The 13,461-nt window shown below is 34.4% G+C and overlaps 1 protein-coding gene across 1 annotated transcript in view; it reads left to right on the top strand.

The window, feature by feature from the left end:
• mfr (ferlin family C2 domain-containing myoferlin misfire) overlaps positions 1-13,461 on the top strand; it is a 193,117-nt gene that overhangs the window by 155,591 nt on the left and 24,065 nt on the right. Inside the window, exons 7-12 of the mRNA XM_089645736.1 lie at positions 5,419-5,608; positions 6,685-6,747; positions 10,259-10,343; positions 12,101-12,257; positions 12,345-12,531; positions 12,930-13,116. Of these exons, the coding sequence (XP_089501862.1) occupies positions 5,419-5,608; positions 6,685-6,747; positions 10,259-10,343; positions 12,101-12,257; positions 12,345-12,531; positions 12,930-13,116 (869 nt within the window). The remainder of the gene's footprint in view (positions 1-5,418; positions 5,609-6,684; positions 6,748-10,258; positions 10,344-12,100; positions 12,258-12,344; positions 12,532-12,929; positions 13,117-13,461) is intronic.

The raw sequence follows: 13,461 nt of genomic DNA, 5'->3' as shown, positions 1-13,461 counted from the left end.
GTACATAAATGATATTATTTATTGGTATCTATTCGCGCCAAAGCGCTTGTATTTTTTTATGTTGTCTCCCAATACAACCCACTACTCATCAAATAATACCGAGCATGAAGAGTTACGTCTCCAAATGCTTTTGATAGTTTGGCGTTATGAAACCCCCTATAAGATCCCCTGCAAGAACACTGGTTCTTTATGCTTTTCAGTTTCGCGTTATAAGACCCCCTGCAAGAATGCTGGGTATTTATGCTTTTTATAGTTTTACGTTATGAGACCCCCTGCAAGAACACTGGAAAACTGTAAAAAACGTTACGTTACATATTTAGAAATTAATTAGATGATACAAATATTACCGTACTCTTTTTATTAGTTAATTTTTGGTTAATTTGGTTAATTTTTCTACATACATAAATTAAAGTGTAATTACACTGCAGTTATATAACCTTTCAGTTACATCGTTTTTGGTCCGATTTTTTTTTTCATTTTTTTCTTTATTCATATAAGTTTCTGTGCATAGTTTGGACGTGCTTTTCGATTTGCTAATTTGTTATATAAATTGATACGACACCTTTCTTTCAAACAACCCCAAGGGTTGAAAATAGGTGAAAATATTACATTTAAAAAAATCTTTCAATTATTATGATTTATATGATTTATATGATATTTATTTATTAATTAATTTCAACGCCCTGGTGGGGTTTTACATAACAAGTTTTTTTACATAACAAGCTTTTACATAACATAACATACAGAAACATTTTTAAATGGAAAAAGATAGACTATAAAAATAAAAATAAAAGTAAACATAATATGAAAGGTAGGTAGGTGAATAGATAAGTTAAGGTAGAGTTAATTCATTGCAATAAAAGAGAAATAAACTAGTAGGTATGTTAACAATTACAAAATTACATGTGAATGGCTAAATGTGATACATGACAAAATTTATTTATTTATTTATTTGTTTGTTCTCGCCTTGACGGCTTTTACATGCAAGGTAAATCATACAGGAGCATTATAATATATACATTCTACTACGTAATGTAAATGGTTAACACGTCTGCATTCTGTGTTACTTACATTAATTTAATGTATTTTATTTACTAACGGATACAATACGTCAATTCGAAGTTAATACAAGGAGAAATGTTACAATTCAGACAATTAAAAAATACAGTCATGACAAAAATATGGTACAAAAACAATAAAGATAATGTCAAGACAGAAACATGGTTTTGATGGAGTTCACAACTTCTGACACATTAATGCAATATATTACTTACGTGTGTAATGACTGACAAAAATCATTTAGGCTTACACCAACAAATGTAAGGTCCTGACTTGAGTTGAGAAGTCTTGCCATTCTGGACATTGGTGAAAGGTATCCATAATTCGTGGAGTGTTGATTGATGAAAAGCAAACCATTATTTCTGAGTCTACGGGAAGGGATAGTGAATAGTAGCAACAAAGTAGGTGAGTTCATCATTCTGTTAATAAATTTTAAAATGCAGATTAATATTAACGTCATAGAACACAGACCAAATAATATTAATATAATTGTGGTACGTTAACTTGTTTCATAGAAGTCGAACAATACAGTTAATATTTGAGTTCTGTTATTACTTCAGTTCTCTGAATAGCCCGTAATGGATTAAATAGAACTTTCATTCCTGTGAAAGTTTCAAAGTCAATATTCATTAATAATATTAAATATCAACTTTGAAAATTTTCAAATTCTGTTAAACAACAGATAACATATTGGCAATTTCCATTCCATGTTTCTACGTAAATTCTGTATAAGGCTTGTCAATCTTCTTTCCATTTTGAATTATCATATTTTCTCTTTATTTGATGATAAATGCATTTGGAGAATTTCCGATGGAAGGAGTGTCGGCCAACTAAGATATTTCACCCATTTACATTGTAGTTGTAGAAAGAATTTATTTAACGGATATGCAATATACCACTCCACTTCCAAAGAAATTTACAACATTGTGACATTCATAACTCAGATCTGCCCAAAACCGATATATTTTATTCTATCTGATTTTACGCGCAGCTGGGCTTTTGCATGGATTATAGGACACAGAATATACACAAATGTTTTAAAGCACGAAACAACGTTAAATTTAAAAAAACTTAAAATGAAACAATAGTATTAGTATAATTTGTAAAATTCCACAAATAGCTGGCATTGATTATGCTTAATACTTTTTATTTAATTTTTTGAATATTACATTTAATTACAATAGTGACGTATTGCCCATCTCACTAGGTGTGTAACGCCTGTGTTGAGATGGCAATTTACAGAGTGGTTGTTAACTATAATACTATAAATGAAGTTAGTAAATGTATCAATAGTTCCCCTAGACTTGTCCAGATAATGCATCCTATTGGTTAGTGAGGGTGTCTGATGTGGTGATTTGGTTGTGTATGTATTACAGAAGAATGTTAAGTTTTGTCTTGTGTTCCTTGACAATTAAGTTGTTAATGACTCTGTGTAATACAACCAGGCCTGACATAATTCCCCTGTTTGACAGCGTTATTACATGCAATTGATTCATCAAACTGATACACATAGTATTGTTGCAGGGGGTATTGTTTGTTCTTCGGTTTCAGACAAAATTTCTCTCTGGATCGACCTTTCGTCGCGCGAAGGCGCGTCCTTCTATTGATTTTATTGAATTACCTATATGTTTATATGTGCTTATGATTTATTTTGCAATTATTTAATCAATGATGATCCATTCTATTCGAACCACGTTTTTGAATGTGCCTATAGATGCATTAGTATCCAAAAATCCATATAGTATCATCTGTTCTGTCTGTATAAATATAAGAATCAACCAACTTTCTTAAGCAGAGGTACGCAACGAGTGATTTATGAACTGTTAGTTATTAACCTTCCCGTATCCAAGATGGCAATCATTGGATTGCTATCTGCGAATAGCTTATTTCATATTTAAGACGCTAACGAATGGCAGCCTTAAATAGCAACTCCTAGATATAATTCGTTTCAATTAATTCATATGTAATTTTAATATTTTCCCTAATTATTGTTACTAACCGCACTTTTCTAAACGGTTCCAATTGGCTACCACGTCATCATAGTAATAGCAAATTTCTGACAAGACGGCTGTCATCAACGACACCCGGCGTGACGTCAACACCTCCGAATACACAAATAAAAACGAACATATAGATTTGGCGAGAAATCGTAAATGGCACATTTTTAATAATTTTTGAAAATGTATTCGGCTACAAAAAAATACCTTCATTATTATTTTTTTTTTCGAGAATAAAAAAAAACATGAAAGTACCTTATTAACGATGATCATAAAAAAGTAATATTTGAATTTTGTGTTTGCCTTAATTTCTAAAATTCGGTTTTTTTTTCAAAACATTATGTAGGTATATAATCATTTTTTTCCTAAACTAATAATTTATTTAGTAACATAAGAATGGTAACTTAAGTATTTAAAAGGTAACGTTAGATTGTCACCTTGTGAGCGCATACCCGGTACTGGTATGCTCGGTACGGGAAGGTTGATATCGAAATGGCAACGTATCCCTAAAAACACTATAACTCTTTGTGAAATCTGTTTAGTAAAACCACTGAATAGATAATCTCTAGAATTGTGATCTATACCGATATGGAAGAAAATTCATGTCGCCAATTTACATAAGACCGATCAACTTTCGACTCCCAGACAGATCAATGAAATCGACAAATAATGTGATAGGATATTGATTTGCATAAAGACAAGTAATAAAATAAAAAAATTACAGCGTTCGTCGGGGATAAGCAGCAATCAGAAGTGAATAATTTAATACAAATTATATCTTAAAGTAATATTTCAAAGTAGCTAAGGAGATTAGAAAAATATTTGATATTGTTAATAAGGAAGAAATAAGCTTATTTTATCTAACAATTGACACACAGACACAGTTCTATCGGTTTATCTGATCATTGGTCTTTCAACTTTGGGGCAGTCAGCGGAGAAGTAGTTAAACAAAAGCGCGTGCCTCGTGATTCGTAGCGGAGTGTGTAATAATTGAGGTTTACTTCCTTCTGCGTTGACCGCCTCCAAAACACCCCTGCATTATGACCGCTCGCCGCTTGGTGTCCAAGAGTTGCTCTTAAATGTACCTATTTGTGTAGCTGAGGCGTATAGAAACGAATGCGACAGAGTCAACGTAAGCCTATAAGGAACTACAGTGAAGTATGTATTCCTGCGGAATATAGGCCAAAAACACCGATTCTGAATATAAAAGTTTATTGATTTACCAAATTGTCTCAAATCTCCTGTAATTTGAACCTATGTTCCTTTGATAAATGGTCAGTGTCAGGTCAGTCAGGTCTTTGGTAGTGGTTAAATACATTCATGTTCTTATTATAATTGTCAGTACATTGAGAGAAATTGATTTTTACTCTCACGATAAATTAACAGACCTTATTAAAAAAAATATATTTTAAGAATGTTTATCGATTTGTCATATCACGATGGTACAAAGAAGTTTCGTTGTGATGTATATTCATGTTTTACAAAAAGTTTATCAACAAAACCTGTTAATTCATTCTTAAGGCCTACAATCCCTTTTTTAACACGAATTACCGATAATTTGAAGAGATTCTTAATAAATTAGCAATAGCAAGTGATGACAACAGGAGTGGCCGGGGGAGGCTTGCCAAGCCTTTGGAGTATGCGCCTAGGTCTGGCGTCTGCCCACCAAATGCTTCACACTGCACTGTGAGGGATGGACTTACATTTTTCCATTCCAGAACTTCCTCTCCTTACTTTCTTTAAATAGACCCTCCACACACCATCTTTATATAGACTCTGAGGGTAATTATTTTCCTCGGGGCCTCCAGTGTGCAGTTAATCGGGTTTGTGGTAACTAGTAACAGCGTTTAAAATTTCAAACGTAGCCAGAACATAGTAGCCACAATTTGGACAAATTTATGAAGGAATCTCTTTAAGCCCAATTTGCTGTCAGATATTACGTTAACGCTACGGTATTTATTTCTATACATCTCAAGTCCTTTAGAGAAAAGTTTGCATACCTCTGTTCTTAACTTACACAACATGTCGGTTACCTTGTTCTTAATAACAACTGATTGTTGATCCACACTTAATTAAGTGTTACTATGACATTAACTAGCAACAGTCAGTTACTCTGTTATCATCTAATAACAGCTATCAGCTACTGTGCACTTAACTAACAACCGCAAGTTACTCTTATGTAGGTACTAATAACTGCCAGTTACTTTGAACTAAACTTCGTAACTAAATCAGTCGGTCAGTTACTGTGTTGTTGTCTAACAATAATCAGTGGCTCTGCTGGCAACCGGAACAAGGTACTGTCAATGGAATACGAGCGCAGTTAGTGGTACAGTAATTACTTGATGTATTTTTAACATTTCAGACCAATTCGCAATGTCCACACCATGAGCCAGTCTCACCTGAGAGCTCAGGACTACCAGGTGTGTGTCACTATTCTAGAGGCCCGCCAGCTGGCCGGACTAAACATGGACCCGGTGGTATGCATACAAGTAGGAGAAGAGAAGAAGTACACCAGTGTGAAAGAGAGCACAAACTGCCCGTATTACAACGAGGTACACCCAGTAGCTAGCAGCGCTGATCTATCCAAGACACCAGTGCATCGGCGTAGCGACTCCCTGGCCTGCTTGGGCTCTACGAACCGGGCTACAGCAAATCCACACATATTACTTCACTTTTACTAGTCGGGTCGTACCCACTCTTATCTACTCTTCTTAGATCCTGTATTAGCCTGTATGAAGCCCGGCTTAAGTACGCGCCCTGGGGCCCTGGAGTTACGCTACGCTACTGCAAGAACGCTTAGTTATTATTTGTATGTAACGTATATATCATAATACTATCGCTACAATAGACTTTAATCCTATACTTTAATTTGTTCGACTTTCCGAGTATTCAAATATTGTAATCTGGATCTGTCATCTGGAACCGACAATATGATGTTTGTATTATGTAGACTAGAAATAAATCAAAAGGGTTTTTGAAACACTTAGATTTTAAGTCCTACGTCACAATCAAACATTACATACACTCCAATTCAATAATCCAAAAATATCCATCAACTTCGGCAACGTCTATCACAACTCCTTGGAGAAAATCCACTTCCATTGCCCTCACACTCTCCACAATTAACCATAAAACATGTACCGAATAGGAAGACATATTCTCTATATAGGTATATTCTGTCTATACTATCTTTAGATATTAATACTATAATATTCTATTTATAATCAAGACATATTAATGTACTTGTGGTGAAATAAATGATTGTTATAGTTAAGTTTTAATCCTAGCACACCCACCCCCGGTGTATGTTATGGAACCGGGTTCACTTTTATTATATAAAATCACTATCCTGCTTTTCCTCCTTGTTACCTTTTTACTTCTATTGTGTACGTATTATTATATTAATGACTAATAAATGTATGAATTATATTATTGCGATTGAATGATCATCTTTCTTCTTGTGGAAATTTCACTTATCGATGTGAATATTGTATTGTTTGAAACTATATTGCATATTTGTAAAACTGTATGTTTCCAAACACATAAATAATGTTTAAAAATGAAATAAAATATAAAAAATCACAAATTTAAAAAAAAAACATTCAAAAATAAGTATTTTTTCTTTCAGTATTTTGTGTTCGATTTTCACATCCCGCCGGTTGTGCTATTCGACAAAATCATCACTCTCTCGGTAAGTTCTCAAAGTTATTATGGAGTCGGAGCGAGGTGAACATCCAAGGTGATCTTTGTTAATCTGTAAAGTTCCCTATTGGATTGAGAACAGGATGCTGAGGTGTATATTCTGTTTGTAGGTCCTCCACAGTCGCAGTATCCTGAGAACGGGAACTGCAATAGGGAGTTTCAAGGTCGACTTGAAGACCGTGTATGAAGCAGCGGGTACTCTCCCACCTTGTTCCCTAGTTCGGTTCATCATCTCTCTTTCGAGGACCGATATGCCTTTGTGACATTTACTCGTGTACCCACAGCATCAAGTGTTAGCTCAATAGCTTCGTACTCACTTGCCGCACAACGCACTCGAGCCGCTCCCAACCATCAAATAAATAATTAAGCACTGAAGAAGAGTAACATACATATTGGTAAATCTAGACGAAGCATAGAATAGAACAAGATACAGACAATAAAAAGGAAACGGTGGTCGCGAAAAAAAATTACGTTATTTTTGTCAATCTAATTTTTCAAAGTCAGAATTAACAATATTGTATTCAATTAATTTTTCCCTTTAAAAAAGTTAGGTCATAATAGCCGAGTGGATTGGGACGCTATCACGGTAAGACAGTGATCCTGGGTTCGATTCCAAGTTGCGACCGTTACCTTTTTTTATATTCCTTGTCTTGTTCTATGTCATCTTTCGTTTAGATTTATTAGTACTATCATTTTCATCAATGATTAATATTTCGACGGGTTTAATAAAATTCAATAAATAACTAAGCAAACAAAATGTCAGCATAAAAAGTATGAAATCAACTGTTGTGACTATTATTATGTATCAGCATCAAGAAGGCATCACTGTTTCCTGTAATTATATTATTATTTGCGTTTGGAAACTCGAGCTGCATTATTAATAAAAGTTATTCACTGCGCCGAGCAATTATTTGCGTCTTTATAAAAAAAGCAAAACGAATGTACTATCGGTCACAAATCACCTCATACATTCCTTTGACCCTTTACCGCAAAGTATGTAGATACTTTGAAGAAATGAGATCTTGATGCCCGCCGCGATTCGGACGGCCCGGCTTTATTTGCTCCTTTTGCTACTTAATTTAATTATTTTTTCAGATTGGGAGCGGAATAGTACGCGGTGTAACTTGTTTTCATGTCACAATGGCGTACGTCCATCCAAATCACAATCGGCATCCCCAACTCTTTTTTAAACCTTCGCACTCTTCTTTTGTCTGGGCTGTCTATTATTTTCCCATGAAGCCTTCTTTATGATCTATGTTTTTGGAAGAATTTAATGCTCGTATTTATTTATCGTATTTCGCTATCGCTATTCTGTCACTTATTGCCTGTCTGGTAAGTAACAAAAACATCGAACTGTACAAAGTGATAATTGTCTGCTTCAATCTTCTGTGTGCGTGTTCGCATGTCATGTTTTGTGACAATTAACCACTTATATTTATACAATGTATTTCACAGAACAAAGGTATAGAAATCAGTCCGCTCACGCAGCTCTATAGCATAGTACCACAACAGGCGGACCGCCGTCCGAATATGGACCGCCAGGGGTATAGCATAGAACCGCAACAGGCGGACCGCCGTCCTAATATGGACCGCCAGGGGTATAAAATTTAAATTTCAAATATCTTTTTTTCTTGGGCATTAACTATGAAATAATTTCTAGACATTTTTGTTTTATAGAGTTTTATTTTTCTATCTACATTTGTTAATTCATTTTTATTTATTTTGCTACCGGTTTCGACACAACCGTCTCATTCCCTAGCAATTTCATCACTTTTGAGAATTTTTTAAAGATTCCTAGTTAATGACACGGTTGTGTCGAAACCGGTAGCAAAATAAATAAAAATTAATTAACAAATGTAGATAGAAAAATAAAATTATACAAAACAAAAACATCCTATTTTAACTGTTAAAGTAAAATGGACATTTGGCGGTTTAGGTAATAACAGTGATGCACAACCCTCGGCCCTTAAGATATGAACAGTATTAATTTAATGGTTAGACATACATAGGTTGTGAGACATTGTGCGACCTACACCTACGCGTACCCTTGATAATCAATGTGTTCTTTATTTATAAAGGTAAGGTATAAGTATTAGAATTTAGTTTCTGAAAACAGAAGTAAGTTTCGATATTTTTTATTTTAGCAATGTTTTATAAATTATCTTCCCAAAATTGCAAGTATATTAAGTTTATACAAAATCGGCAGTATTATTGGTTTGACCTTGAAGAAGATGGAATTTTTAGCCTGAGTCCATAGACATATGATTAATTCCTATGTCTGTGCCTGAGTCGCTTTTTTCGTACTGTGATTGCCATTTAAGTGAGGTGACAGTTTTCTTGAAGATTTCCTAAATAAAAGGAATGTGTTTTCAAAATTACACATTCTCTCAATTTGTCCACGTTTGGATTAAAAAGATGTATGTTTTTTCATGTTTAATTAAAATATTCCTACTTATAAATATCAAAGTCTTTTTTAAATACAAAAATCAAAAAGTTAATTCTAATTACTCTCTTAAAATGGTATTTGTTTTCACGACATCTTCAAAAAGAAGAAATATATGTGGCACATTTAAAATACCTTACAAAATTCAAGTTTATACAACAGATTAAAAAAAAAACATTTGACTGTGTAAACAATGTATATATCTTTCCATTATCTATTTTATATCAGTTTCTATATTAGTTATGTTTCAAATATACGGTCGTTTATCGATTGAATAAGTATTTTAACCTTTATAATATGGTAATAATCACTTTAGGCGTCTTAAATACTCCCCTTCTCTAAGGTCGGCCATACACATAAAGTACACTTGAATATGTGTAGGTCAAACATTGCGCAAGTTTGACTAGCACAGGCGTCTTAAAAAGTTAGAATTTTCAATCTGCATGCTTGCTCAAACAACGTTTGCACAAGTTTACTTTATGTACGTCAATTTATTTTCAAAAGCATCAAGAAGTTCATGCCAGGTGTTACAAATAAGATTCTTTGTTCATGCGCAAATAATTGTGCCAGTCTTTCGGGGCGAATTTCAATTTATTGATTAAATTAATTTGTGAACATAGTTCTCTTTTTTCGACCAATCTTCACACCGTATTAACATTAGTCCAACTACACAAAAGCGTCGACAGTGGACCCTATGGGTAAAATTGATTGCACCGCACAGCTCAACCACCTTCGTATGTTGTTCGCCAGAAAGGGCACTGTCCAAGTATACTTGAAGGTGTGTGATCATAAGGCCGATCAAATATACTTGCGCCAGTCTTCAGCTCTAGGATACTTGAAGGTGTATGGCCGACCTAAGAGTTGTCATGATGTGACTGACATTATACAAACATGTTAGATTAAATCTCACAGTCATATACCACTTACGCAAGAATATTTATTTCAAAACTTTCTCGGAATGATTGGTAGACGGGTCCATACCGAGCTCGTGATATGCTGGACTGTTAATTAAATCATATATGTTTGAGTGTGTCCCTAACGAGTGTTGGTGTCACAGGTCCTGCAGGCGAGGAACGTATTCAGGCCAAACAAAAATTTGGGCAGCTTTAAAATGGATGTGGCCACGGTTTGGGCACAGCCAGGTAATATAGGGGCTATTCATTAACATTTCATCAGCCAAAACACACGCTAAGAAAATCTACATGAAAACTCAAATAATCTAGTATTTTACAATCGTTGATTTTAAAAAACATTTGTCTAAAACAGTAACGTTGCTGTTAATTGTTGAGAGCGTCATTGGAACGCGGGTAAATTCTATTTAATATTCTAACTTGCAACGGTAGAGATTTTCTCAGCAGTGTTTAGCTAACAGAATGTTGTGTGAAAGTGCCTCGTCCCCGGCAATAATACTTTTAATTAGCCCCGCGCCCCCTACATAACCAGAACAGCTCCATGACTATTTTGTAATGTGAAGATACCTATTGAACTGAACGGGCAAAACAGAAACTAATTCCACTAACTAACTTAATATTACTATTCCGGTTTTCATTATTACATCATGAAAATTACACAATTTTAATTTTTTATTTATCTAAATGTATTTGATATTACAAGAGATTCTTTATTGTCCTCCTCGCTAGGAGTTCACCTGTGTTGTGAAAAACGTTTTTGAATGCTTAATTTATTAAGTACAGTGAAAGACTTAGAAATATAAAAAATATATAAATTTAAAAAAATCAAAATGCAATAACTACTGTATGAAGTTGATTGCTTTGTTCCTTTTTTATGTTTTAGATTTATACCTGTAGGTACTACGTGATTATTTTAAATTTTAATTTAGTTGAAAACACGGTTATATAACCGTGTTTTCAGTTGTCAGTTGTCAGCTTTGTAGAATAAGAAAATAATTTATGTTTTTAACAACTTATAACAGTATGTAATATAAAATACTGTAGCTCTGAAAGTTCAATCCACGTTTAAAACATGTGAATCACATTACAGAACAGCGCTTATCATCATATGACATTTTGAAGGACTAACACCGACAGACGTTCCATACATTTATGTGGTCGATACCTTCGTACCTCATTATTTAGAGAATCCAAAATAAATGTTAAAGAATTATTTAATTATTATGTTCAGTCTATCGTTAACCGATACACCAGCACATTTTTCTCTAAATTATCCATTCACAATAATCATTATTGTCTTCCTCTTTACTAATTTTAAATAAACACGAAGTTTACCAAAATGTTTATTTTTTACGGTGTACCGATGTATAACACTTAAAATATATTGTCAAGCAACAATATAGACTTTAACTAACTTTAACATTTAGCTTAATTTGTTCTTTGCTCATCACCGCTTTTTCCTACGTGTGTACAATTCCCTAACACAAGTCTCATCGATTTATTTCTTCTGACTTCATTAATTTTTTTTTTTCGTGCTTTTAACGCTTTTCCATCATTTTTTTATTATCCATAAACATCACGATTTTCTTGAGAATGCGACAAAGCAACTACATCTTCCAAGCCTGACGCACCATTAAGCATGTTTTTATTACATTTACATCCTTTCAATGGTGTTCAACATACCATATTCAAATACTTGTTTCTTTCTTATCGTCATCGTTTTTGGCTATGAAATGTTAACACGATCCATGATATGCGTCACTTACGAGGCATTTAAACGTCTCAACCGAAAATTTCCATTTTGCAACTGCAGAAATGATATTTTTAGGTTAATCAATGATCATAACGCATGAAGTGGGGCATAACATCGGTGAAACTCATCTAAAACTTTTTGCTTTTCTTCCAATATTTCATTATTTGCACGCTGTTTGAAATTGACTATGATTATGTTTTGCTAAAGTAGATGACTGTTGGTTTCACGGTTCCAGATCATCAGTTTTATCATAAATGGGCTGTATTGATGGACTCGTCCGATGCAGCTGCCGGGCCAAAAGGATATTTAAAATGCGACATTAGTGTCATTGGGAAAGGCGACTTGGTGAAAGTACCTCCCAAGACAGAAAAAGACGAAGACGACATTGAAGCGTAATTTCCTGCTCATTCCAATTTATTAAAGATATTAATTCGCGCATCATTCCAGATTCCCGATGCTGATGGTATTTTTCTTTTCAGAAATTTACTATTGCCGGATGGCGTGCCCACGGAAAGACAGAGGGCGAGGTACGTGGTGTTTGTGCACAAGGCCGACGGTTTGCCAAAGATGAACCTTTCGATTATGGCCAACGTCAAAAAGGCACTCACCGGAGAGACCAAAGACTTGGTTGACCCTTTTGTGCGTGTTAGCTTCGCAGGACTAAGTGTATGTATTATTATTAATAATATTATTTTATTTATTTAATACTTACGGATACGCATTACATCGATTATTCATGCATCTTGGCGACTATCGCCACAAATCTTGCGCGTAGGTCTCGTGATATCAATCGGACAGTGCGCGACAATATTTTTTCGAAATGCGTGCACACTGCACAACATTAGTATCGGATACTTGCGAAACCCTGAAATATTTATAAGTAAAATAGCTGAAATTCCCGGCGTTGCCCGAGTTTATAGAATCAGATTTGGATAATATTTTTTCGAAATGCGTACCCAACATTAGTATCGGATACTTGCGACACCCTGTGGAAAAGGGGCCTTAGTGTTTTTGCCAATCTTACATTTATAAATAAAATAACTAATGAATGTGTTTATTTATAGGGAGTCACGTCAGTTAAACGCAGCAGCTACAGTCCAGTGTGGAACGAACAGATTGTTTTCACCGATATGTTTCCACCACTTTGCCAAAGAATTCGAATCCAACTGATGGACCATGATCCTGTGAAACCTAGTGTCATCGGCACCCACTACGTAGACCTTAAAGCTATATCAAACGACGGAGAAAAGGGTATGACTAAGAGACATTCTTCATGTTTTTCTGTTTCAGGACTCAAACCTGTAAAAAGTGTAGATTATGCGTTTAGACCTACAGTATGAACAGAACAAGACAAAACAGAATAAACAAAATTCAGCAAATTTGACTTATACCTACTATTTGTATCAATGCTTTAACACATACTTTTACGCTAGAAGGTATCGGAGGGCTTAGTGATATTTGCGAGCACGGTCGACGATAGATATTTTAGCGCGATACTGTCTGACTATTTACTGTCAATATACACATCTTGTTTTAATAATGCTCATCAACGAACGGAGTTGAAGTAAGGAAGCTCTTAGAATTGAAAGAATTCAT

The sequence above is a fragment of the Hesperophylax consimilis genome, chromosome 23, assembly GCF_061612785.1.
Source record: "Hesperophylax consimilis isolate HC1 chromosome 23, BYU_Hcon_1.0, whole genome shotgun sequence".
Taxonomy (NCBI): Eukaryota; Metazoa; Arthropoda; class Insecta; order Trichoptera; family Limnephilidae; genus Hesperophylax; species Hesperophylax consimilis.
The sequence above is the reverse complement of the archived record's forward strand: the minus strand, read 5'-3'. Positions and strand labels throughout refer to the sequence as shown.